Source organism: Camelus dromedarius, chromosome 19, assembly GCF_036321535.1.
Source record: "Camelus dromedarius isolate mCamDro1 chromosome 19, mCamDro1.pat, whole genome shotgun sequence".
In the NCBI taxonomy this organism is placed as follows: domain Eukaryota; kingdom Metazoa; phylum Chordata; class Mammalia; order Artiodactyla; family Camelidae; genus Camelus; species Camelus dromedarius.
The window spans coordinates 24,624,346-24,650,526 of NC_087454.1; the positions used below are offsets into that span (position 1 = coordinate 24,624,346).

The 26,181-nt window shown below is 38.0% G+C and overlaps 1 protein-coding gene across 1 annotated transcript in view; it reads left to right on the forward strand.

Moving 5' to 3' along the window:
• Window positions 1-839: 839 nt before the first annotated feature.
• The window catches only part of ZFAND3 (zinc finger AN1-type containing 3), a 287,031-nt gene continuing 261,689 nt past the window's right edge, over window positions 840-26,181 (forward strand). The window contains exon 1 of the mRNA XM_031434790.2: window positions 840-1,013. Coding sequence (XP_031290650.1) covers window positions 943-1,013 — 71 coding nt within the window. The 5' untranslated portion in view covers window positions 840-942. The remainder of the gene's footprint in view (window positions 1,014-26,181) is intronic.

Consider the following 26,181-nt stretch of genomic DNA (forward strand, 5'->3'; position numbering starts at 1 on the left):
TTCCTCCTGGCCCCTCCCTGTACCGGGTTACGGGATCTCCGGGCGCATGCGCAGCTCTCGGCCGCCGCTCTGGGACTGGCCCAACTTACCCTAAACAACTAATCTGCTCCTCCCCCTCTCGCTTGGGGCGTACCACTCGCGTTTGCGGGGAGGCAGCGCGCCCCAGAGTACTCAGAAGCCTGCTTCTCTTTTTCACACAGGGGGAAGGTAAGTTTAACTCAGATTTTAAAAGTTCCAAGAGTACGAAAGCCGTAGAGGCCCGTCGCCGAGTGATAGCCCGCCGCTCTCGGCTTTGCTCACAGCCCCGTCTTCTTCCTTTGAGGAGCTGAACAAAGTGGCACGCCCGGATCCCAGCTGATCAGCTGCTGAGCTTTGGCGGCGGCTCCCTTGGGCGAGACCATTGTGACTCCTTGGGAGGGGTGTGTAAGGAGGGGAGGGGGCGGAGCGGCCATTGTCCGGTCAGCGCAGCCTCCGGGGGAGGGGAGGGTTTTACGGAGCGAGAGGGGCCTGGTGCCTCACAGCGGCCGCTGCTACGCCAGAGCCGGCGGGGGTCTCAGGTCCTTCCCAGCGCCGCCGCACGGGACATCGCTCTGGCTGGGAACGGCGGTGGGAGCTGCCAAGGGCGCCGGGTCTTTCCTCCTCTCCCCCCGCGGTCCTCCGTTCACCCGCACGCCCCACCTCCTGAGCTCCCCTCCCTCCGCTCTCCACGCCTCCCCTGGCCCCCCCGTCTCCGCAGGCCGAGTGGTGCGGCCCGCCTCCAGCTGACCGGCCTGGAATCCCGGCTCGGAGCCCCGGACTCGCGCCCGCCCGCGCGCCCGCTCCCTCCCCCTCCCCCCGCCCCGAGACCCCCGACGCCGCCGCCGCCTCCTTCGAGCGGGGCCCAGGCCCAGCCGCTGCCACCGCTGCCGCCGCCGAGCTCTGCCGCCGCCGCCGCCGAGCACCATGGGAGACGCCGGGAGCGAGCGCAGCAAAGCGCCCAGCCTGCCGCCTCGCTGTCCCTGCGGCTTCTGGGGGTAAGTGCCGGGCTGAGTGGGGGTTGGGGCGGGGGGCGCGGGCTCCGGGGCTGCCTGAGCAGGCCTCGGGGCCCGGGGAGGCCGGAACCCTGGGGGCTGGGTCCAGGCCAGGCCTGCGGGGAGGGGAAGGGGCCGTCCCGGGGAGGGGTGCCTGGTGGGGAGCTGAGGGGTGCGCAGACAAGGCCCTGCGTGGGGTGCGCTGCCACCCTCAGGGACTCGCCTGCCCGAGGCTCGGGCCAAACGAGGCCGCCCAGGCCACGGGCGAGGGGGGCAGGGCAGCGGGCAGGGATGAAGGGGCGGCGTTGGCACCTCCAGGTGGAGCTGGGGTTCCCCCTTCCTTTGGCTTGTGGAGGCCAGCCCTTCCTCCCCTCCTTGGGGTGCCCAGGCACTAGAAGGGTATTTCCTCTGACTTTTTCACCTCCCTTCCTCCCTGTCCCCCAGAGACTTGCATCATCACTTCCTAAATTATATCCCAGTGCCCCATTTGCTTTTAGGAAGCTGTTCACACGTCACCCATTTTTAAAAGTCGAGCCCAGAACCCAGGCTGGGTTAAAGTTATAAGACTGTGGAGATCTCACCTTTATTTAAAACACGTTTCTGAAGATCTGTAAGATTTCCTTGTTAAAAAAGCCTCAAGTCAGCCTGGCTTAGGAACGTGAGAGCCAGTTTGCTCAATTGGCTCAAATTCCCTTCTCTCTTCTTTTTTTTAAACGAAAAAAACTTTCACCTTGGCCGGCCTGTATTCTTACTTGCCATCCTGTGTTAGAGTGAAAATATATGAGGTGGAAAATTAACTTTCCTACCTATAGTTACAGTTTAAATTTTCCTTGTAACATTTGGAGTTTTATGAATTGCCACCCCTCTTACTTAACAGGTGCCTTCGTTATACCTTATGATTGTAGACCTATTGTAAGGAAACTGGAGACTTTGAAGGCCAACTTTTGTGATTTAGCTCTTTGGTTTTGTTTTATTTTCCAAAGATTCAGTATATTTGGAGGTGCATAGAAGCAGTAAGGAAATGATTATTTTTGGTGGGGATGTTTTCAAGTATTTATCTTTGCTCGCTCTCAGATCCTAGGAATGGCTGAGGAAGAAATTAAGGCTATGGTTTTGGGAGTGCAGAGAAGGATTAAAAAGTGGATCTTAACAGATTTCTCTGGAGTTGGTTAAATTCAAAGGTTTTGATGAAAAAAATCTCATTTTCTCATCTTTCTGCCTTTTCTGTCTCAAAAATTTCTCAGTGAAAAGACTTCCGTGAGAAATAAGTTATGGCATTACCAAAAGTTCTGAAGATGTGAAAACATCTTAGGTTTTATGGTCTCCTATTCTTTTTGATTTGAAAGTAATAATTGTGTTGTCTGCTAAGTGCTTTCATAGACACTAATTCCCACAAGAATTTTATTAAGAGCCATTATCTATTTATAGATGGGGAAACTGAGACTTAGAAGAGGGTGGATAACTTCCCTTTGCATAGAGGAATTTCAGGGTGGAGCTGGTGAGCTCTTTAGAGTGCTTAGTACCATCACGTTTATGACATCAGTCTGCAGCTCTGGAAAAATCTGGTGTCACAAGTCTCAGATTGTAAATCATAAGAAAACATGTGGCTCAAAGAAGGTAGCTGCCAATGGCATCTAATGCCCAGGATGTATCAGAGGTCTATTTCCCACCAGCATGTCTGTGTCCTTGGGATAATTATTACTAGTGGAACCTTAGACTTTTTCAAGTCTTAGAAACTGAGGAAATAGAATTGTTTGTTCCCTTTAACTAGTAGGGTTCTGAGTAATGTAAGGAGAGTTTGGTAGTAGCAGAGAGGAATAGTTACACTGATGCCATACTTGACCTGTAAGCAGGCAAGGCTTCTTTTTTGATAACTTGCAATCTGGCACTTTTTATGAACTGCAAGTTGCCTAACAGGAGCAGTGAGCACAAAACTAATATTTTTATGGTGAAGTGTATTTTTTTAACATGTAATGTTTTAACCTTTCTTGAAGGTGTTTGTATGCACTTTTGTAGTTTGCACTTTATACCAGATTATAATGAAATTGCAGCCTAGTTTCCTTTATATCATGTCTGACTTTGAACATCTTTCCCTTATTGCATGGGCTACATTCGTATTATGTTCATTACGTAAATTTAGAATGTATTTAGCAAATACTAGAGTGCCTCTGATATAATGGTAGACAGGAGGGGTACTGGCCCCATTCTCTGGTAGCAGGGGGCATAGAGAAGTGAAGTGACAGTTACAGTAGAGTTTGTTAGACTTGGTATAGAGTGTGATGGGAGGGGCACCTACTCCAGCTGAGGTGGAGGTAGAGGAAGGTAACCCAGTGGGTGATGCCAGCCTAGTCCTGCAGGAAGAGTTGAAGAGAATGGAAATAGATAGGAAGAAAAGTGTTTCTTTCAGGCGGAGGGAATAGCATGGATGAAGGCCTGCTTGTTAGTGAGATCACTACACATTTGAGTAACTGAAAGTTCATTGGGGTGAACTGGTAGATTGTGAAGAGGGGTCAGCTAGAGATGAGGCTGAGATGGTGAGAGCAGTCGGTAACTCAGGGCCCCATAGATGATGCTTAAGACTTTGGATTTTTATCCTGAGTGCACTAGGGATCTGTGAAGAACTTTGGGTAGTGAGTGATTTTCTTTAAGGTGAAATATTACTGAATGATCTTGAGGGTGGCCTGGGTATGTGGGTGTGATTGTGTGTGTCTGTATGAATCTGGTTTCTGTATGTTGATGGCATGTTGCCAAGACTAGAGGTACAGAAGACTTGTCCAGAGGATTGCCATACCTGTATAGTGGTCAGGGAAAATGGAGAGAAGTAGATGTCAAAACCATTCAGGAAGTATCTTTCCTTTTCTCTTCATGAACATGAAGGTGAATGTGTTCTCTAAAAACTTTAGTCAGCATTGCAGTCTGTGAAAGCCGCAAGTCTGTGAAGTCAGCTAGTCAGGGCCCACACCCAGCCCTTGCAGAGGAGACTCTCAGCAGAATGTTCTGGCACCAGCAGACTAAAGGCAGTTCCTTTAAGATTGCTCTTCTCTCCAGTGACTTAGGCCGTAAGACTCGCTGCCCAGCACTGTCCACTCAGGACATCAACCAGCGGGGGTTGGTTTAAATAGAATTTGGAGGTCTGTCTTGTGGGAATGCAGTTAGAAAGGAGAATGCCAGGAGGAGTGTACAATGCTAATGCTGAGAACACACAGTTTGTAGTTTTCTCCCTTTTGGCTTTATATTGTGAAATTGGGTGTAGGTAATTAAGTTACTATTTTATAGAGAGACCACTGGGAAACTTGCTACCTTGAAAATTATTGAAGATTTACCTCTTTATAAAAGTTGGAAGTTGTTTGTATAGTATGTAAATGTTTTCAGGGTTAATGACCGTAAGTGGTTTGTTTCCTGAAAGATGGACTTAAAACTTTTAGTGAAATATGAGCATTTTCTTGGCTCATTTTAGGCATTTAGTAATCATACCAAAAAAAAAAAATTCAGTTTGTAAGTGTCAAATCTGAAAGGAAATAGTCAATTAGTGCATTTTCTTTAGTTGAAATGTATACATATGTGAAAGCACTTTAAAATTATACAGGTATAAATGGTATTAGTTGAAGCTGCATTTTCAGTTGTTTAGAAATTTAATGTAATGTACTGAGGGATATAGATTCTCCACAGGTATTTTCAAAAGTTGTTGAAAGTGCAGACCTAGAATACTATAAAAAAAGACAGGAAGAAGACAATAAGAATATACTGAGTGTACTGCAGGGTAGTAGAAACGATAATTAATTAGGATGAGGAAAATGAACTTTTTTCCCAATTCTACTTATTAAGTATAAATATCTAATTATGATTATTGATATTCTGCTCTTACAGTTACAGGCATTCTCTATCACAGTATAATTTAAGGGAAAGTTTGAGACATACTATTTTTTTAATAAGTAAATTTAAAGTATAGTGGTCATGAGTGTTTGGTATTTAGGGAATAATGGAATATTTAAATATTGGATTTATTAAATAAACTATTCATTGTTTGGATAAAATTCATGATTCATTTTCTAATGAATCATATCATAAAAGGAATATTACACTGGTACATTTTCTTTAGGGAAATAGATTTTATTAGTATTTCACTTTTGTGATCTATTCTCTTGAAACATCTTACTTACCAACCAGATGGGGTTAGGGCAGAGATCCAGAGTAATCTCACAAAATAAATTCTGTTCCTGGAATGGTTATAGTAGAAAGTTGATTAAACAAGATGCTGACTAGTTAGCTTAAATATAACTTATTTATTTATTATTTCTGTTATTTTCTCTGAGTCCAGGCTTTGGGAATTGATGTGGAACTCTTTATTCTGTCACTTTGTGAGTAATCTGGCAAGTGTGCTTGGCTCCTAGCAGTGTGTGACCCTCACACTAGTTTTGATTCTTCAGTCTCTATCTCCCAAATGGAACATGTTGCCACATTTCAACCAGCTTAACCTGGGCTTTCAAATTCATGTGGACACAGCATGAATCACTAGTTAATCAGTAGAATGTTCATTCCAGTGATGTCACTAATTATCCTTTGGTTATAAAACTCCCTTAAACGTTCTCTTAAACCCAACCAAACTCATTTGTGCAGTTTTACTTTTTTAAAAAGATTTTTTATTTTTAGAGCAGTTTTAGGTTCACAGCAAAATTGAGAAAAAGGTACAGAGATTTCCCACATACTCCCTGCCCCCACACATGCATAACCTCCCTCATTATCAGCATCTCCATCACAGTGGTGCATTTGTAACAATGATGGACCTACATTGACACGTCATTATCACCCAAAGTCCATGGGTTACACTAGGGTTTACTCTTCGTGTTGTACATTCTATGGATTTGGATGAATGTATAATAACATGTATCTATTAGAGTGTCATATAGAGTAATTTCACTGCCCTTAAAATCTTCTGTGGTCTACCTATTCATAGCTCCCTCCTTCCAACCCCTATGAACCACTGATCTTTTTACTCTTTCCATAGTTTTACCTTTTCTAGAATGCCATATGGTTAGAATCATGTAGTATGTGGCCTTTTAAGATTGGCTTCTTTCACTTGGTAATATACATTTAAGGTTCTTCTTTGTCTTTTGTGGCTTGATAGTTCATTTCTTTTTAGCATTTTAATATTCCATTGTCTGGATATGTCACAGTTGATCCATTTATCTACTGAAGGACATCTTGGTTGCTTCCAAGTTTTGGCAGTTATGAATAAAGCTGCTGTAACATTCACATGCAGGTTTTTGTGGACATAAGTTTTCTACTCCTTTGGGTAGTTGAACCTCAAGGAGTTGTGTGATTTTACTTTGCACCTTTGAGTAATCTAAAGATACAACATGATTTAAATGAAGTATTCACTGTAATGTACATCTGAAGTTGTGACTGCAGCTGTTAACCAGAGGAACAAAGAATGCATTAGGAAGAAGATGTAGTTAGCACTAGCTAACTGCATTTATCTATTTGCCCCACTTTCCTGATTACATACGGGGTATCCAGAAAATAAAAAATTTGCCCCTTTGATGTGATGAAATGCAGGGAAATTATTTTGTTTTTCTAAAAAAACATGATCTTTGTTTACATTGGCTTGAGGCAGTAGCTTTTTACAGCTAGATCCAGTTGACATATAGGACATAGGGCTCTTTGGGTAGAAACTTCTCCCCATTCACCCTGCTCATTCACCACTCCCCCACGTCTCCCCAAACCCCCCAAAAGAGGAGAACCTAATATTTTAAATCATACCTAAAAGTTTTGACTTAAAGTCTCTTGATAGTCCTTAATGGTATTAAAGTTAATGTAAGTTTTCACAAGTTAACCTTTTTCTAGCTGGAAAAATAAGAGGGCTAAAAATTCTTTGAAATGAATAAAGTTCTTTAAAAAAAAAATCCCAGAATATTAAATATTGTTTTTTGAGGGCAGAGTACTAAGAGGATGAGAACTATTATAATTTGGATTTTTAATTAGGTCATAAGGAGGTTGTGTCTGTGCAAACTGATGCAAAATTTTGAAATACCACAATAATCAGATCAAGATTGAGGTTAAATTTTTTTTTTTTTAAAGAAACGTTAAGTTCGGTATCTCAGCAAAGCTACATGTAGGAAATTTTCTGGTTGCAATTCAAAACTTGTGTGATTTTAATTAAACACTTAAAAAATCGTCCAGATTCAGGCTCGTTGTGGGACTTTGTGTCAGAGTGGTTTGCAAAAGAGGACCTTTATTCCAACTGAGTGGAAGACACTGATGTCACTCAGTTCTACTAGGGACTTTGAGAAACAGACTGATCCTGCTCTGGGTTCCTTTGTAACAAGATCATGTTGCTGAATGAGATATTTAGAAATAAGGAAGAAATTTCCTATGTGTTAAATGAAGAAGAGGGGTTAAGCAGTTTTATTTGAAGTTTTTAATAACCAGAACCTAAGATTGTATTTTAGAATTGTGCTGTCCAATATGATATCCACAGGCTATTGAAATTCAGACTAATTAAAATTAAATAAAATTAAGAATTTAGTTTTCAGTTACACTAGCTGCATTTTTATATACTCTCTAGCTCAATAGCTAGTGGCTACCCCATTGGGGAACACAGATACAGAACACTTCATCCTCCCAGAAAGTTCTCTTGGTCAGTGTCCTTCTAGAATGTTGACCTGATAGGCAGCCAGGATTTTCAAGCCTGTTTTCTTTTTTTCTGATTTTATTGAAAGGTAGTTGACATTCAAGCCTGTTTTCTTGTGAATTCTCTAGAGCCCTGTTTTCTCATTTTTTGAAAATGTGGGACTTATCTAATTTAGCTGTAAGTTTTTTTTTTTTTTCTAGCTCTAACATATTTTATTTCTAAAGGAGGAAGCAGTGCTATTGTTAATTCAGATTATTGGGAAGAGCTCCTTTGATCAGTTAAAAAAAATTTATTTTTTGGCAGGGGGGAGGTAATTAGGTTCTTTAATTTATTTATCTTTTAATGGAGGTACTGGGAATTTAACCCAGGACCTTGTGCTTACTAGGCACACACTGTACCACTGAGCTGTTCCCTCTCCCCTTCTTTGATCAGTTTTGAGAATTAAAATTTCAGTACAAGTTAGGCTATACTTTGAACTTTTTTTTCATGTTAGCTTTTGGGTCAATCATCTTTGCCCCCTTTTTAGCTTCTTTAAACTGGCATTCTCAGAGGCCTGTACAGGGAGATGTTGGATTAATAGAGAATCTCTTTTTTTTTAAATCTTTAGTGGGAGAATTTTTAAAGGTATTCACGTTGGACTGTGACTTTTGCAGAGGAATAATATTTGTTTTCACAAATGTGAATCTCATATGGAAGCTTTTGGCATGTGACTAGGGATAAATGTATTGGATTTTCTGCTAAATTCATGTCCTTATATACAGAGGAAGGTGGAGTGGACAAAACCAAACTGATCTGTGATGTACCAGGCTGAGGGAATGGCACAAGATGAATGAAAATGCCATGTCATCCTTGAGGCTAGGAGACAGTACTCCAGACAGTGCTGGACATCTGAAGTTGTGGCTGCAGCTGTTAATCAGAGGAACAAAGAATGCATTAGGAAGAAGATGTAGTTAGTACTAGCTAACTGCATCTGTTTGTTCAACTGTACCAAATGTTCTGTATCATAGGCAGGTGCAGTTTTGTATTAGGGCAGAAGAATGTCCTTGGAAAGATCATGGATGCAGCTGTGACCACTCTGGTGGGGGGAGAAGAGGGGATGGGGCAGACCAAACCACAGCATTTTGCATTTCTAGTTTGTGGACAGGCTGTATTTAGTCTCATTGTTGCCTCATTAATGTCCTGATAAAGAGTGTGGTTGGTGTTGTGCTCAGGATCTTTTGGGAAGTGCCTTTCTTCATTTCTTTCTGCCAAAGTGGGGTGGTATGGAGTAACAGCTGTTGATGTCTTGTCTACCTCTTGGATTCTTACACACTGGTAAGTTGAAGTGCATTTATATAAATAGTCACACACTCAGTGACACTTCCTGGAAGGAGAAGTATTTTAACCATTCAAAAATATCACAGATACTTTCTCCTAGTCAGATTCTTGGTTCAGGCATTTGGTTTTCTTACATAGTTGGGCTGGTAGCATTCCTGAACATGGTGTGAGGAAGTTTCTCTAGTTTATGGTACCTAATGGGAAGGGTAGGGCAGGAATTTGGAGAAATAGATTGGGGTGGGGGCTTTGCTGGTCACATCTATGCTTTCAAAGTCTCTGCCTATTTCAGGTCATTGCTTTTCAGTTTCAGCCCTTTCTAGGATGCCTTACATGGATAGATGTGCTGGCAAAGTTATCTCCTGAAAGAATATTTTTTGACATAAGGAAAGACACAGAATAGATTGAAGAATACATTCTTAGCTGGCTAAGTGTGTATTAACCAGCAAGAGTAAACTGGGAGAAAATGTAGTGTAATTCAGTGTGTGTTGTTTCTAGAGTTATGATTTCTTGGTTTCTGTCCTCGGGTTGCATGGGTGGTATTCTTCATTTTCTTTAGATGCCACTGAAGTCCAGAAAACCACATTTTTAAAGTCTTTGTGTTTGCACGTGAAACTGCATGTATTATACAAAATCTTCACAATGTTTGACTCTATACAGTATTCTAGTTTGCCTTTCCCTTTTAATCTAATACAAAGCTGTGCTACTCACCTTTAAAAAGTAAAGGTCTGTTTTTGTATGTTGATCTATAAAAATGCTTGCTTGGAGGGAATTTTGTTTTATTCTTTTGGTTAGGAGGACATTGTCATCTACTCTCTGATGCCTATATTCCCTTTTTCTTTGGTTAGATTACTATTAATTAGCACTACCTCTTGTTCATGTTAAACCTCCCCCTCCCAAAGTACTGTAGCACTTCCGAGATATGTTCAAACCGTGCATTTTATTTGTAAGGCTAATCTTTTTCTTCACTGCCTGTGGGGCAGGCTCTAATCAAGGAACTGTTGCTGTGACTTAAGTGATAGACATACAATCTTGAGTAAAAGTGTGAAGTGTTACATGATGTATACTGAGAGTCTCTTTGGGGGTTTATAATCTCAGTAATATCAGTATGGATTAATTTAGAAAACGGTAGCCACAGTAAAACGTTTTCTGTAGATGTTCCTAAAGACTGCATTTTCTTCCCCTTGGTTTTAAACTGTCTGGTGACTAGATATTATGATCTCATAGTTGAAAGCCTCTTAGGTTTACCTGAATACTTTTCATTGCACATAAATTAGATTCTTATATGTGTGTTTTTGATTGGAGCTAGGGACAGGAAGAAAGGTTTGTGTTTAAATTTGGGATGCAGAAAAGTCACTGGACACATTCCAGGTTTGGAGGTGAGTTGGAAGAGTAAGGACACAGATGGTGGCCAAGGAGGAGACTGGAGTACAAGGGGGATGAGGGTGGGGAAACGTGGAGTGGTGGTAATTAGGAATGAAGATGCTTTATGGCCACCAACTTCTAGTCAAAATATGAGAGGTCGCCACATCTGTAAGGGCTCGAGAAACTAATGTGAACAGGTGGTGTGGGTGAGATTAAAGAAAACATTCTGTCTTTTCTTGAGTTGTCGGGTGTGAATCCCCTGGGGTCTTAGAGGGAAGTGCTAAAGATCATAGGATGAGAGCTGTGATGCAAATTCCAAACTAAAGTTCAGTGGAAGCGGCAGCAGCTTTCAGCAAAATTGGTGTTCCATCTGTTAGAACCCCATGGGCTCTTTCTTCTGCTAAGCCCGGAGGCACCTTCTCAGCCAGTTAAAGGATGGTACTTCACGATGTCTCTTTGCAGCAGGCCATGGAGACTCAGTCTGCCTTCTTTCCTTTATTGGTTCTGCCACAACCAGTTCCATTCCTTGCTACCTATTTTCCATCTCCCTTTTCAACCTTCAAGCCTGGTGTGGATAATTCATCAAAGTTTTGCCCGTTTTCTGCTTTACTTGCTAGCAAGTTCTTGGGGAAAAAACTCTCACAAGCCTTTTCTAAGGTTTTTCTATTAGTACATATGGGGGAGGTTACATTAAATTTTAAAGAATTTAATAGTAGCACTGTCTGGGGGAATAAGACATTTCTTATTTGCTGAGTGGCTAATGAAGGGCCCCTTCTCGTCAAACTTAGGCTCTTCCAAAATGCCTCCAAAAGTGAAGGGCATGCTGATCTCTTATCTCCAGAAAACCATCTGAGCTCAGTGGCATGGGCTTTGGAATCAAAGGCCTGGGTTGAAAACTTGGCTTTAGAATTTTCTTCTTGATCTTGGGCAGTTGATCTCTGCCTCTTTTTCCTTAAAAAAGAATATACTAGAGTTGCTTTGAGGTTTAGTGAGCGCTAATGCCTGTCAAGCCCCTTGGCATAGTGCCTGACCATGATAATTACATTTATTAGGGGCTGACTTCCCAGTCTTGAATGAAGGAGCATTGGTGGCAGATTAATAGAGGCAGAACTATCTTGCCCCAACTGGGCAATTTGTATTTATGGTAATCTCCACACCAGTGCCACCTCGTTAGTTGATGAGGTTTCTGACTGGACTTTAGTTGATTTGGCTAAGTCCATCATGAAATTGTAGAAACAACTACTAATGCTATCTGTCAGTGGTGTGCAGAGTTTGGTTTGGTATAAGAAAGTTTATACTTTGGAAGTTCTTAGGTTGCAGTGACTACATCTGGAAGATGATGAGCAGGTTGTGGAAAAGAGATAATTAGTTTTAGACAGGTTGAGTATACATTTTGATGAATTAGATAGCATGTCAGTGTACCTTTATTGTATTTTTAAATTGAGATATATTTGTCACATACTAGTTTTAGGTGTACAACATAATGATTTGATATTTGTATATATTGCAAAATGATCATCATAAGTCTAGTTAACACTCATCACCATACATAGTTAACCAAAATTTTTTTCTTGTGATGAGAACTTTTAAGATCTACTCTCTTAGCAACTTTCAAATAGGTAATACAGTATTACTAGTCACCATGCTGTACGATACATTCCCATGACATTTATTTTATAACCAGAAATTTGTACCTTTTGATCCTTTTCATTCATTTTGCAACCCCCCCCCCAGAATCTCTTGCCACCACCAGTCACCAATCTGTTCTTTGTATCTGTGAGCTTCACTTTTTATTTTTAAAGATGCCATATATAAGTAAGATCATACAGTACTTATCTTTTTCTGTCTGACTTATTTTCACTTAGCATAATATCCTCAGGGTTAATCCCTGTTGTTGCAAATGCCAAGATTTTGTTTCTTTTTATGGACCAATAATATTCCATTGTATATATATACACAACATTTTCTTTATTCATTTGTCCGTTGGTGAACACTTAGGTTATTTCCATAGCTTGGCAATTGTAAGTAATGATACAGTGAATATGGGGTGCATGTATCTTTTCGAATTAGTGTTTTTGTTCTCTTCAGATAAATACGCAGAAGTGGAATTGCTGAATCATATGGTTGATCAGTTTTTATTTTTTGAGGAACCTCCATACTGTTTTCTAAAGCTGCTGCACCAATTTACATTTCCACCAACAGTGCACAAGGCCTCCCCTTTCTCCACATCCTTGCCAACATTTGTTATTGCTCGTCTTTGTAATAATAGCACTTTTTTGCATTTCCGTGAAGATTAGGGATGTGGAGCATCTTTTCATGTACCTGTTGGCCATCTGTATATCTTCCTTGGAATAATGTCTGTTCAGATCTTCTGCCCATTTTTTAATCAAATTTTTTTTCGATATTGAGTTAACAAGTTCTTTATGTATTTTGGATATTAACCCCTTATCATATATATGATTTGCAAATATTTTCTCCCTTTTCATTTGTATGTTGCCTTTTCATTTTGTTGATGGTTTTCTTTGCTATGCAGAAGAAGCTTTTTATTTGATGTAGTCCTACTTATTTATTTTTGCTTTTATTGTATCTTTTTTAATGTAAACTTTTAAGTGAACTGTAACATTTATAGTGAAAAATGCATAAATCTAAAGTGTATAGTGAAATGAATTTTCACAAATTGAATATACCCATGTAACCAGCCCCTGTATCAAGAAATAGCATTCCCCGTCCCCAAGAACCCTTTCCTCCTGCCCTCTTCTAGTCACTGCCCCTCAAGGATAATAACTATCCTGACTTCTGATGACATAGATTACCTTAAAATTTTTCTTCTTACATCTTTTTTCCCGCTTTTTTATTGAGACATAACTTAGTTTACCACACACATTTCAAGTATATACTTTAATGAATTCAAAAAATGTTTTTTAGGGCAGTTTTAGATTCACAGAATTGAGCAGGAGATAAAGTTCCACTATACCCTTTGTCCCCACACATGCACAGCCTCCCTCACTGTTAACATCCCCCACTAGAGTGGTATACTTGTTACTGTCAATGAAAGTACATTGACACATCATTATCACTCAGTATCCATAGTTTTACATTAGGGTTCACTCCTGGTGGTTTACATTCTGTGGCTTTTGGCAAATGTATGATGACATGCATCCACCATTATAGTAGCATGCAGAATGGTTTCACTGTCCTAAAAAATCCTCTGAGCTATGCCTGTTTATATTTCTACCCTCCAGCAATCACTGATCATTTTACTTGCTCCATAGTTTTGCCTTTTCTAGAATGTCAAGTACTAGTTGGAACCATACGGTATGTAGCCTTTTCAGATTGGCTTCTTTCACTTAGGAATATGGTTGATAGCTCATTTCTCTTTAGAACTGAAAGGTATTCCATTGTTTGGATGTATCATAGTTTATTTATCCATTTACCTGCTGAAGGATATCTTGGTTGCTTCCAGGTTTTGGCAACTATAAATAAAGCTGCTGTAAGCATTCACGTACAGGATTTTGTGTGGACGTTAAGTTTCAAATTGGTAAATAACAGGGAGTGTGTTTAGTTTGAAAGAAACTGCCAAATTGTTTTTCCAAAGTGGCTATAGCATTTTGCATTCCCATCAGCAGCGAATGAGAGTTTTCTGTTGCTTCAGATCTTTACCAGCATTTGGTATTGTCATTGTTTTGGATTTTGGCCATTGTAATAGGTGTGTTTTGGTATCTTGCTTTAATTTGCAGTTTCCTAATGATAAATGAAGTTGAGCATCTTTCCAGATGCTTATTTTCTATCCATATACCTTCTTTGGTGAGGCGTCTGTTCCGATCTTTTGCCTACATTTTAATAGGGTTTGTTTTCTTTCTGTATTTTATGAGTACTTTGTATATTTTGCATAATAGTCCTCTGATATATCTCCTGCAAATATTTTCTTAGAGTCTCTGGCTTCTCATTCTTTTAAATTTGATGAATTTTTATATATTACTTGATCACACACACACACTCACACACACACTCTTATGTAACCACCACCTACCCAGCTTGACATATAGTTAGTACATTTCCAGTACCCCAGTAGGAGTCTCCTTGTGCCGTACTGTGGTTGTTAACTCCAACTTATTCTGACTTTCATCACTATAGATTGGTTTTGCCTGTGTTTGAATTTTATGTAAAGGGAATCAGATCATATTTAGTCTTTTGTGTTTGGCTTCTTTCTTTCAGCATATAACTATGAGATTCATCTACATTTGTGTAAGAGAGGTAATGATTTTTCATTGCTTTGTAGTATTCCATTATATACTAACATAGTTTGTTCTACTTTTTAAAGTTTTGTGGTTTGGGGGTACTATGAACAATGCTGCTATGAACGTTCTTGCATGTGTTTCTTGGTAGACATAAACACTCATTTCTCTTGGGTAGATACTCAGCAGTAGAATTGTTGGATTATAAGATGTATGTATCTGTGTTTAGATTTAGTAGATACTGTCAGTTTTCTAAAGTGATTGTGTCAATTTACACCATGAGTATATGAGAGTTTTGGTTATTCCATCTTCATCAATACTTGATATTGACTGTTTCAACTTAATTTCAGCTCTTAGGGTTATTGCATTGTGGTTTTAATTTCCATTTCTCTGACGACTGATAAAATTGAGCACTTTTCTTTGTAGGCCATTTGTCTAAAATTTAGTGTGAAGTGTGTGTTCAAACCTTTTGCTCATTTTTCTATTTGGTTGTCTATTTTTTTCTTCTTTATCTGTAGGAGTTCTTTATATGTTCTGGACACAAGTCCTTTTTCAGATAGGAAGTAAAGATATCTGTATAGTTTTGTAGTATCTTTTTTTTTTTTTTAGTTAGAAAGGGAGTACATTTATACTAAAAATTCAGCACAACTGGGTATACAGTGAAAGGGTTGTCTCCCTCCTACACCATATCCTTAGTTCTATTTTCTAGCAAGAATCATGGGTAAGTTTCTTGAGTAACCTTTCAGAAGTTTCCTGTGCATACACTACATTTACCCTTTTTTTCTAACACAAATAGTAGTGTACTACATACTATTCAGTATCTTGCTTTTTTTACTTAACATATCTTAGAGTTCTTTCTAAAACAGCATATGTATTTCTAGCTGCTGCTTTAAATGGCAACACAGTATTCCAATAGTTGCATATACTAGATTTTATTTAGCCAGGTTATCTAGTCACTTCTTGATGGATATTACTACTACCACCACCACCACCACCGCCACCACCACCACTACCACTGCCACCATTACTACTGCTACACTACAAAAAAAGGTTGTTAGGTATATTGAATTTTAGGGTTTATGGATCATCTAAATGTGAAAATGCCTTAAGCATTCAGAGTTTAGGAGAGAGGATGAGCTAGGGCTAAATCATTTAGGGTGGCGTGAGTGCGTAGGTTATAGCTAAAGCCAGTGGAGCAGGTAGGAACACACAGGAAGAGTACTGTTAGACCAGTGGTTCTCTCTGGAGTAGGTATGGGGTTGTCAGAATCACTTTGGGAGCCTTTTCTAAAAAACATGTTACTGCTATTTCCCCCAGCTCCAGTTTAGTGGGTGTAAGGTGGGCTCTGTGCAATTCATTTTTTTATTTTTCTTCATCCCTTGACTATTACCACTGTGTGTCACTTTCCGTTTGAGATCCATTTGTATAAAATGAGAAGATAGCTTAGGATGGACCCTGAAATACACAAGTAGAATAGGAGGAGTTTGGGAAAGAGAATGGATGGACAGAGGAAAAATCAGGTGAATTTACGTTCTCTGAAACCAAGAGGGGGATAGTTCAATGAGGAAGTGATAGTAGGGTCATGCTGCAAAAGACAGTCAAGTAAGATGATGTTTGGGACTTCTCTGCTGCTTAAGAATGCTAGAAGAATTTTAGTAATGCCTTTTTAGTCACATTATGCATCTCAGCAGTATTCTGGCCCAGCATGGTACCAGTGTGCCCTTCTTGGAAAATAACTGTAGTTATGTCTCATGTATACCAGAAATTAGCAACTTCTGTTAATGATCCAAGAATCCAATAATTGTGAATTAGGAATCTTTTCTTGCATCTATTTATAATTTTGGTTTCTATTAATTCTCTTCCAGTAATAAATTCTTTGGGTTATATTTTTTAACAAAACAAAGCTTGAACTTCTAACATGTTAGATTTTAAGAGGTATTTTGTCTTTATAGTCCTATATAGTAATCTTATATACAAGATTGCACTCACCTCTTCTGTCTTGGTATTTTACTTAATTTTAATAGCTTTAATTTTAATAGCTCTAATCCTCTTTTCTCAGCTTTTATTTTTCTAGGAAGAAGTCTGTTTAGTCTAGATGTTCATACTTGTAAATATTCTGATATCTTTTCTGTCTTTTCCAAATTGTATGTTACATCTTTTTGAAGTGCATCTATGTTACTGAAGACTCTAGACAGGTATATTCTCTTTTTCCTTGCCCCATTATTTAAGAAGAATTAGGTGAGATATGAAGTAACATGAGCAGGCAGACTTCTGGCTGATATTGATTTATATTTTTTTATTCATGCTATGGGTTGTATGTGTCAATATGACACAGAAGAGGGGACATATTAGTCCATACGTAGTGTGATTGAGCATTACAGTTGAATTGGATTTTTCAGGTACTATGAAAATATTTTGCTGCATGTTATTTTCTGTAAAGTCTTCAGTTTATCTAGCTATATGACTACTATGTTATGATTTAAAGAAATTATAAGCATTTCATTTGAATTCTGTGATCAAAGACAGTTGGGTGATTTGAATTTATAGGTGAGCTCTTACAAGAGTACAGTTGTATAGTGTTGTATTAATGGTAAATTATTTTAATGTTAAATATGTGTAAATGGTAAATATACACAAAGGTACTTTTTAAATTTGTTTAGAGTTATATGGATAAGTTTAATAGTCTCATAAGTATATTGGCAACTTGCTGTTGCTTTGTTTTAGAATATCCTAGGTCAGGAGGGTGATGTTGAAGCTATTTTGACTCCCTGCTGCTTTACAACATGGAAACTGACAAGAAGGTCCAGAGTATTGGCTGTATTTGCAGACAAGGACAACTTGCTGTATTTTAACTCAGAAAGAGATTAGAAAGTTGATGCTTGATCTCCTGGCTCAGAGTTCACTGCATGTCTGAAGTGCTGCTGCTGTTATTTGTTTAGCTAAAATCTTGGGGTTATCATTTTCTAGTTATGAAAGGGATTGAAAATTTTTGGATATAGCATTAATCTTACATTATTAAATGTAGAAAGTAAGTTTCAGTTGCTTTCTTCCTCTTCAGTTTTGTTTTTTTTGCTTAATTTTTTTTTATGTTGAGACATAATTCACATACCATAAAATTCATCCTTTAAAAGTGTGCAGTTTAGTGATTTTTAGTATATTCGGAAAGCTGTGCAACCATCACCACCATCTAATTCCTGTAAATTTTCGCCACAAAAAGAAATCACGTGCTCATTAGCAGTCGCTCCACATTCCTCTCTCCCTCTGGCAATCATGAATCTACTGTCTGTTTTTAATGATTTGCCAGTTTTGAACATTTTACATAAATGGAATCATAAAATATATGGCCTTTTGTGTCTGGCTTCTTTCACTTAGCATAATGTTTTTAATTTTTAAGGTTCATCTCTGTTGTAGCATGTATTAATACTTCATTTCTTTTTATGGCTGAATGATATTCCTTTGTATGGATGTACCACATTTGTTTATCCATTCATCAGTATATGGACATATGGGTTGTTAGCACTTCTCGGCTACTATGAATAATACTGTAAGCATTTGTATGCAAGTTTTTGTTTGAACACCTGTTTTCAGCTCTCTTGGATATATACCTAGGAGGGGAATTGCTGGGTAATATGGTAACTTGATGTTTAGCTGTTTGAGTAATTGCTAGGCTGTTTTCCACAGTGGGTGCACCATTTTACATTCCCACCAGCAGTGTATGAGGGTTCCAATTTCTCCATATTCTTGCCAACACTTAGACTGTTGAACAGTATTTTGATTATAGCCATCCTAGTGGGTGTGAAGTGGTATCTCACTGTGGTTTTGATTTGCATTTGCTAATGATTAACGATGTTGAACATCTTTTCATGTGTCTATTGTCCATTTGTTTATCTTCTTTGGAGAAATGTCTGTTCAAATCCGTTGCCCATTTTTAAATTGGGTTATGTCTTTTTTATTGTTGAATTTATCAAAGTTTTTTATTGGATGTGTTCTGGTTACTAGTCTCTTATCAGATATATGATTTGTGTATCTTCCCATTCTGTAGGTGGTTTTTACACATTTCTTGAGATGGTGTCCTTTAAAGCATGAAAGTTTTTGATTTTGGTGAAGTGCAATTTATCTTTTTTTTGATTGCTTATGCTTTTGATGTTGTATCTAAGAAAATGTTGACCAATCCAAGGTCATGAAGATTTACAACTATGTTTTTTTCTAATTGTCTTACAGTTTTAGCTTTTCTCTTACATTGAAATAATTGATCCATTAAAACATTTTTTGAGGAGGTTGTAAATATTCATGAATAAATAGAAAGTTAAATATATTTTTGTAATATTCAGGCAGCAGTAAGTAGCTAGACTCCATTTAATATTTGTCATACTCTATTCACATATGGAATGCCATTCTTTCTTCCATTTAAACATTTGAAATTTAGACTTTCCCTACCAAATGTCACAATGACTGGCTGGGATTGGCTTTTGAATGTGTTTTGTGGGGGCCATGCTAAATCAAAAAACAGCTTCAGATGGTATTTTATGTTCAGATTCTGATATGAAAGATAACTTGTGTCTACAGTTTGTTAAATCTTGTTTTAGATGGGCCATTCCTATGTTGATGAGCAAGTGTTTAAATATTTTCATCTTTTAGTTTTTTTCTGTATAGTTGAGTTGCTTATGGGACAAAGAGACTTTGTTGACCCTTTGAAAAATTGACCTAAAGAATTAGTATACATTTCATGCTTCTTGCTGAATTCTTGTTATTATAGGGTTATATAAAGGATACATTTGTGTATCTTTTGTAGTTTATAATGATGCTGAGCACATTATAACTAATCAGTAAATAACAAATGATGAAGGCCTTGGGATAATCTTTAATTAGCCCCTTTTTCTGTTTCTTCTGTTCACAAGGTATGTGGTGATTGTAAACTTTAAGCCTAGAATTTTAGGCTTAAACTAAACCTTTAAAATGAAACTTTACTTTTTCTTCTTCAATAGCTACTTAAAAAAAGGAGGGAGAGAAATTGTACTCTTAAGTATGTCTCAGTTTTCTGCTGATGACACTGTCTCAAGTATGGTGGTATTTCTCATTTGAATGAATAATTTTTTTTTGTTTATTTGTTTTTGCAGATTATATTCCATTATAGGTTATTACAAGATATTGGATGTACTTCTCTGTGCTACACAGTAAATCTTTATTGCTTATCTGTTTTAGGTAGAGTTTGTATCTATTCATCTCATATTCCTAATTTGACCTTCCCCCACCTCCTTTTCCCCTTTAGTAACCATTAAGTTTGTTTTCTATGTCTGTGAGTCTGTTTCTGTTTTGTGTATAGATTCACTAGTACTATTTTTTATATTCCACATATAAGTGATTGTCATATAGTATTTGTCTTTCTCTGCATGACTTATTTCTCTAAGCATTATATTCTCTAGGTCCGTCCATGTTGCTGCAAATGGCAGTGTTTCATTCTTTTTTATGGCTGAGTAATATTCCATTATATGTATGCATATGTGTCTGTGTATATGTATGTATGTATATCACATCTTCTTAAGCCGGTCACCTGTTGATGGGCACTTAGGTTGCTTCCATGACTTGGCTACTGTAAATAGTTGCTACTGTGAACACTGGGGTGTGTGTATCTTTTCAAATTAAAGTGTTTGGTTTTTTCTGGATGTATACCCAGGAGTTGAATTGCTGGATCTTATGGTAGTTCTATTTTTATTTTTTTAAGGAACCTCCATACTGCTTTTCACAGTGGCTGCAGCAATTTTCATTCCCATGAACAGTGTACAGGGGCTCCCTTTTCTCCACATCCTCTCCAGCATCTATTATTTACAGACTTTTTGATGATTAACCTGAATGAATAATATTAAAGTTCTGTTGAATCTGTTGAGTAGCTGTAGGGGTTGAGGAAAAATTTATTTTCAAAACTACAGTGAGGTCTTGATATAAACTCTTAGGTGCTGCTGCTGATCTTCTTAGGGATCTGTCTGAAATGGACAAGATAGTTAACTTGATGATAACTGCTTGAATCAGGGTCTTTTTAATTGTTTGGTAGTGCTATGAACCCTGGATTTGCATGAGGTATTAGTAGCACTCCCACAAGAATGCCCTAATCCATTATACTCAGCAGTGTCTGTCTCACCTATTTCTTTGTGTACCTGAATGTGAGTGAGACAAAAAAGACCTGTTGTAGATTGGGGGTTCTAGTTCTTGATTCACACAGATATCCATGAGTCAACACAAATCACTGTGGGTCAGGTGTTTGTATTGGGAATTTCTCTTAAGTGACCTTACTCCTTTATGGTACTGATCTTTTAAAATAATTCTTCCCTTATTTGTCCAGCAACACAGGTGGTTTTAAGAGGTTGTTAGTGCCATCATGGAATCATAATAATATACAACACTTGTGTAGAACTTTATTTTTAAAATGTTTTCATGTACATTATCTCATTTATCCTCACAGGTTGTTGTGGGCAGGACAGATATTACTCAAATTTTACAGATGAGAAAACCAGCTAGCTTCTTCAGGCACAGCTACCCTCACGTGCTAGTGTTATTTTTTGAGACATTGCTGTCTTTGGTCTGGTCCTTTGCTTCCAAAACTAGAAACTCTTATATTGAAGGTTTCCTAAGACTTGGGAAGGTAATTATGCTAACCAAACTCATAAGAGATCAGTTGGTTAGAAAACCAGAGATAAGAGAAAGATTACAGTAATAAAGCACAGAACCAGTTGATTAAAAACTTTTTAGATTATACTTGGTCTGTGACTATAATGTTTTTATACATTTCCCTCAGTCTAGAGCAGCCCTTTTGTGAATTCAAGATTCTTGAGAAACAAATCAGTTAGAAGATTGTTGGCTGATAGAAGTATCAGCACAGAGGAAATTAGATGATTCTGAGTAAATACTTTACTCCAGTAATGGAAGAGGGTAGTGATAGTCCCTATTCCAAAGAAGAGGCTCCAGATGAGCCTTAATTCTTTGAGTAACCGCTTAATGGAAAGAGACTTTTTCTCTAGTATCTAATTTTCTTTTTTCTGTAGCATTTTATCATGAAAAGATTTTTATTATGAAAAACAAAAATTGAAAGAGTTGTACACAAATTGTACACCTGTTTACCTAACACACAGATTCTGTAATATTTTGCTTTATTTGCTCTTTTACTCCTTTGTCCGTCTGTTAATCTTTTTTTAAATTTTCTAATTGCAGACATCATTACATTTATCCAAATACTTAAACATGCATATTAATTATAGTTTAACATTTGTTTTTTTATTTTGAAATACAGTTGAGTGAAAACCAGAAAAATCCTAAATACACTGTTCGATGAGATTTGACAAATGTATTTGCCTGTGTAATCCAACTGTCTATCAAGATATATATCAGGCTGTACTATATAATATGGTACTCTCCCTGCAGAAAGTTCCCTCGTGTTTCTTTCCAGTCAGTCTGCTCGCCCTCTTATTCCCTCCCCAGGAAAAATTTTTTTCCTACCGTAGATTAGTTTTGCCTGATTTAGAAGTCACATAAATAGAATCATATGGTACGTACACTTTCTGTTAGGCTTCTTTGACTCAGTGTAATGTTTTTGGTATTTGTCAGTCTTGATATTGGTAGTTTCTTCCTTTTTATTATTGTGTATTTTTAAGTAGTTTGTTTTGTGTGACTATACTACCATTTTGTTTGTCTAGTCTCCTGTTAATAGACACTCTTTAATTACCTTTTTAAATTATAACAATAATGCTGCAAAAATCACTTATCAGCAAATATTCTTACTTGACGTCAGAAAATAGTCTGGAATTGATTGTAATTTTCTTAGATAACTTTATATTCCAGCCTTGTTTTTCCTAGTTGCTTTGATTTGATTTGAGATATGGTTCGTGAGATACCCTAGCCCTTTGAGTACCCCAGTTGCAAACCATCTCATCCATTATGTATTGATTTCTACTAGAGGATGATTTTTTAAAATCTTAATGCCTTTAGCCCACTGTGCATTGACCATTAAGGTCATTTGTTTTTTAAACAGAAGTTTGCCTATCCTTGCTTGTGATCTAGTTTTGTGAGATCCTGCTTGTTTCCCTGAAGCCAAAGGCAGTACTGAGAACTTTGTGGTCCACTGTATTCCTGTTCAGAGACCATGTTTGCCTAATGGCTTGACATTTGAGCCTGTTTTTGCAGTTACTCGACATTTTCCTCATTGAAAAACCTTTAATATATCCAGCAATCTTTGGTAAATGAGACCTCTTTTCCTTTTCTTTTCTGGATCAGACAGCCCATGTTCCTTTAACATTTCCAAAGTGCTGATAATTTTTCTACCATCAGTGTGGATCCTTGTAATTTCTTTAAAAAAAAGACGTGATTGAAACATATCCCAAAAGTTAATAGGTGTCTAACTAATGCTGAGTATAATAAGATAATTTCTTAACTTTGTATGTATTATATTGCTTTAAAAATAACTCCACATGATTCCCTCTCCTCCATCTTCTACTCTTCCAGTTGCTTTGTATTATTAATATATTTGGCATGAGTGATCCTTTGGTCATTTTTGACTGATTTTTTTTTTTTTTAATATCTGAATTTGCCAAACTGTACTTATGTACATTTTTCTTTGTTTATCTAGTTTTTATAGAACTCTTTATTTATCAGTTCATATTGTACCTTGATTTCTGTATTCTGTGTTTTCCTGTGAGGGATGGAAACTAAATTGGAGTATTTGGGTTTAGTAATTGAAATAACTTGAATTTGAGATCATAGGACTCTAATAAATGATGTTTTGGAAGAAATATTGGTAGTTGGAACTTGCTGAACCTTTGTTTCTATCCTTTTAGGGAATCTGCTGATAAACTGGGGATTGGGAAGGGTCCCTGGAAGTGCTTATAGATTATAGTCCTCAACACTTAATGATACATCAGAGAAGAACCTAGAAAAACCCTGTGATAATTTTAAAACCTTGTAGCTTTTGTTGTGATGATTTCCTTTCCACTTTGGTTTTTTACTTGACATTGATAACCAGAAGCAAAACAGAATGTTCTGAATTTCATCTTTCCCTTATCTGTTTCCTGATGGAGTTTCTTAGGAGCAAGGGATTGGTCTGAAGATAGGCTAGAAGTGTTGGTAGTTCATGAAAACGTAAAGATATTCAAAGGAGGAATTATCTTCTTTTTTTTAATCTGCGCCTTCATCTTTCTGATTTGATTTTTTGCCAGTCTTTTTCATATGCGTTCAACCATTTTGCTAATTTTCTTGGGATTAGGAGTGTGGCAGAGGCCTCAAGAGAACACTGGGAAATGGTTTGCAAGGAGGCCTTGCAGAGTTGCTAGAGGCATGGGGGGAAGTTTTAAAACTGTTCCCCTTTTCAGTACCCTTCAAAGCTTGAAAGAAGGAAGTCAAAGCAGTTTCACGGTCCTTCTCCCTTTGCTGGTGGGCACTGTGCTAACTGGGAGTGCCCCCCCTGTGCAGGAGCCTGTAGCTGGTGGGATGAGAGAGATACAAGTTAGAGCATAGGCTCTACTCATCATTAAAAATAGCTGTCCATTTGGGGGCTGATACCATTTTTTCATTCTGTGAGAGCATATCTAAGCCTGCCATTCTTTGTGCACCAAAAAGTCATTTAAAAGTTAGGGCTACCAATGGTTTGCTTTTTTTTCAAAGGAGGTATCTTTTTAAAAATTTAAAAGTATTACATGCTTATTTCAGGCAGTTCAGAATTACGTATAGCATAAAATGAAAGTTGTCTGTTGCCTTCCTCCTTTGTAAATACTACTCCCGGAGATGACTGCTTCTTGGTATCTAATCTTCCAGACCAGAGAGTTTTCTTTCTTGTAAAGAATCAATACACCGCTTGGGTATACTCAAAGGAGTTTGACTTTTATAACCTTCCCTTACGGAACTTGACTGACACTGGGACATTTTGCATTTCTTAGGAGGAGTTAGAACACTTTGGTTGTCTTTTTTATGTTCTGAGAGTTGACAGCATATTCTGTTAGAAACGTATTCCAATAAGTTGTAACTCCTGAGTTTTTATTTCCTTTAATAAGTGAAACAGTATTTTGGTTGTGGCGTGGTGAAAGGCCTGAAAGCTGGAGCTGTGATCTGGTGACTGTTGCAGTTATCTGTTGCTTCTTAGCAAACCACTCCAAAACTTAGGGTCTTAAAAAAAACAATTTGTTATTATTTCTTACAGGTGACAGGCTTAGCTGGAAACTGACGTAACATCACTTCTGCCATGTTGTAACGGTCAGAGCAGTTGCAGAACCTGCCCAGATTCAAGGGGGTGGGGGTAGGGATTAGACTTCATCTCTCATTCAGAGGCATAGCAGAGGGTTTGGGGCTATCTTTAATCTTTCACTTGGTGGCGTGACTGATTCAGTGGCAGTCTTGGGAGCGAGAGGTGACAATTACAGAACACCGTTTTTATCACTCCTTTTTAGAAACTGTCTCCTGGGTTAAAATTCACTGTGCTCAGGCACAGCTTCAAGGTAATTAATTTTGTTGGTTAAAGGGACAGAAACATGAATAAAATTTGTTTATGGAAGAAATTTTTAATAATGTAAGTAAGAAAATAAACTCTAGAGGAAGAACTAAGATCCACTCCCCTCAAGGAAGAATACATAGCTTATTCTTTTAAGAAGTAACTTGCTGTATTGCTTTTTTATCTTACTGAGAGCTGTGATAACTTGCAGAATTTAAGAGAACAGTTTTTGAAGCAGGTCAGTACATTGCATGTGTCATCAAGAGAGTCAAGTATGCTAGTCCCCATTTCCTCAGAGACTTGCTAGGCCAGACCTCCTGTAACTCAGTCCTCTCTAAACATACCCTCTTAGATAATGATTGTAAAGTGCTTTCTCTCACCTCTGTACCTCTCTGTACCTGTGCTCTTTCAATCCCTTCTGTTACAGTATGTCTCCCATCACATACCCAGGCCCTTATTAAATACTTGTGAAACTTTTTCTCATCCCACAGTATTCTTGTTGGTTTTCATTTTTTTCTGCTGGTAGCACCGACTTGTGTGTACGTGTCTGAGATCAGTCTAAATTGTTTGAGTGCTGAGACCATCTCAGTCATCTTTATTTTCCCAACAGAGGCTCATATTATGCTTTGCTTAAATTTAACATGTTGAATGAAATGTACTCCTAGGTGCACAATAGTCCACTAAGTCTGAGGCTTAGCAGAAGCTAATACTAGAATGTTATAAAAAAGTGGAAAGTGATAATTTGAAGAAAGCCGCTGAACACCTAATAATAGCAACTGATATTTCTGCAGCACTATATGGTATACAAACTCTTTCACCTAAGTTTTAATTGTATGCTTTTGACTCCTCTTGGAGGGTTGCAGATATTTCCTCCTTAGCATGAATAAAGAATCTAGAACTTGCTCAGGCTCACTCACCTAGAAAGAGGTGGAGCTAGTACTCAAATCTAGTTATGTAAGTGTGTGAGGCAAACCTGTAATTTATACTTGTGATTTTTATTCAGGTAGATCCTCTGTTAAGAAGAAACAGAATATTTGAAGATACAAAATAGATTGAAAGATGGTAATTGAATTCTGGGCTGTACTAGAAGAATTTCTTTATTATTTCTGGCAATATATTAACTGAACATTTAATCTGCAGCGGTTTGATTTTATTATATTA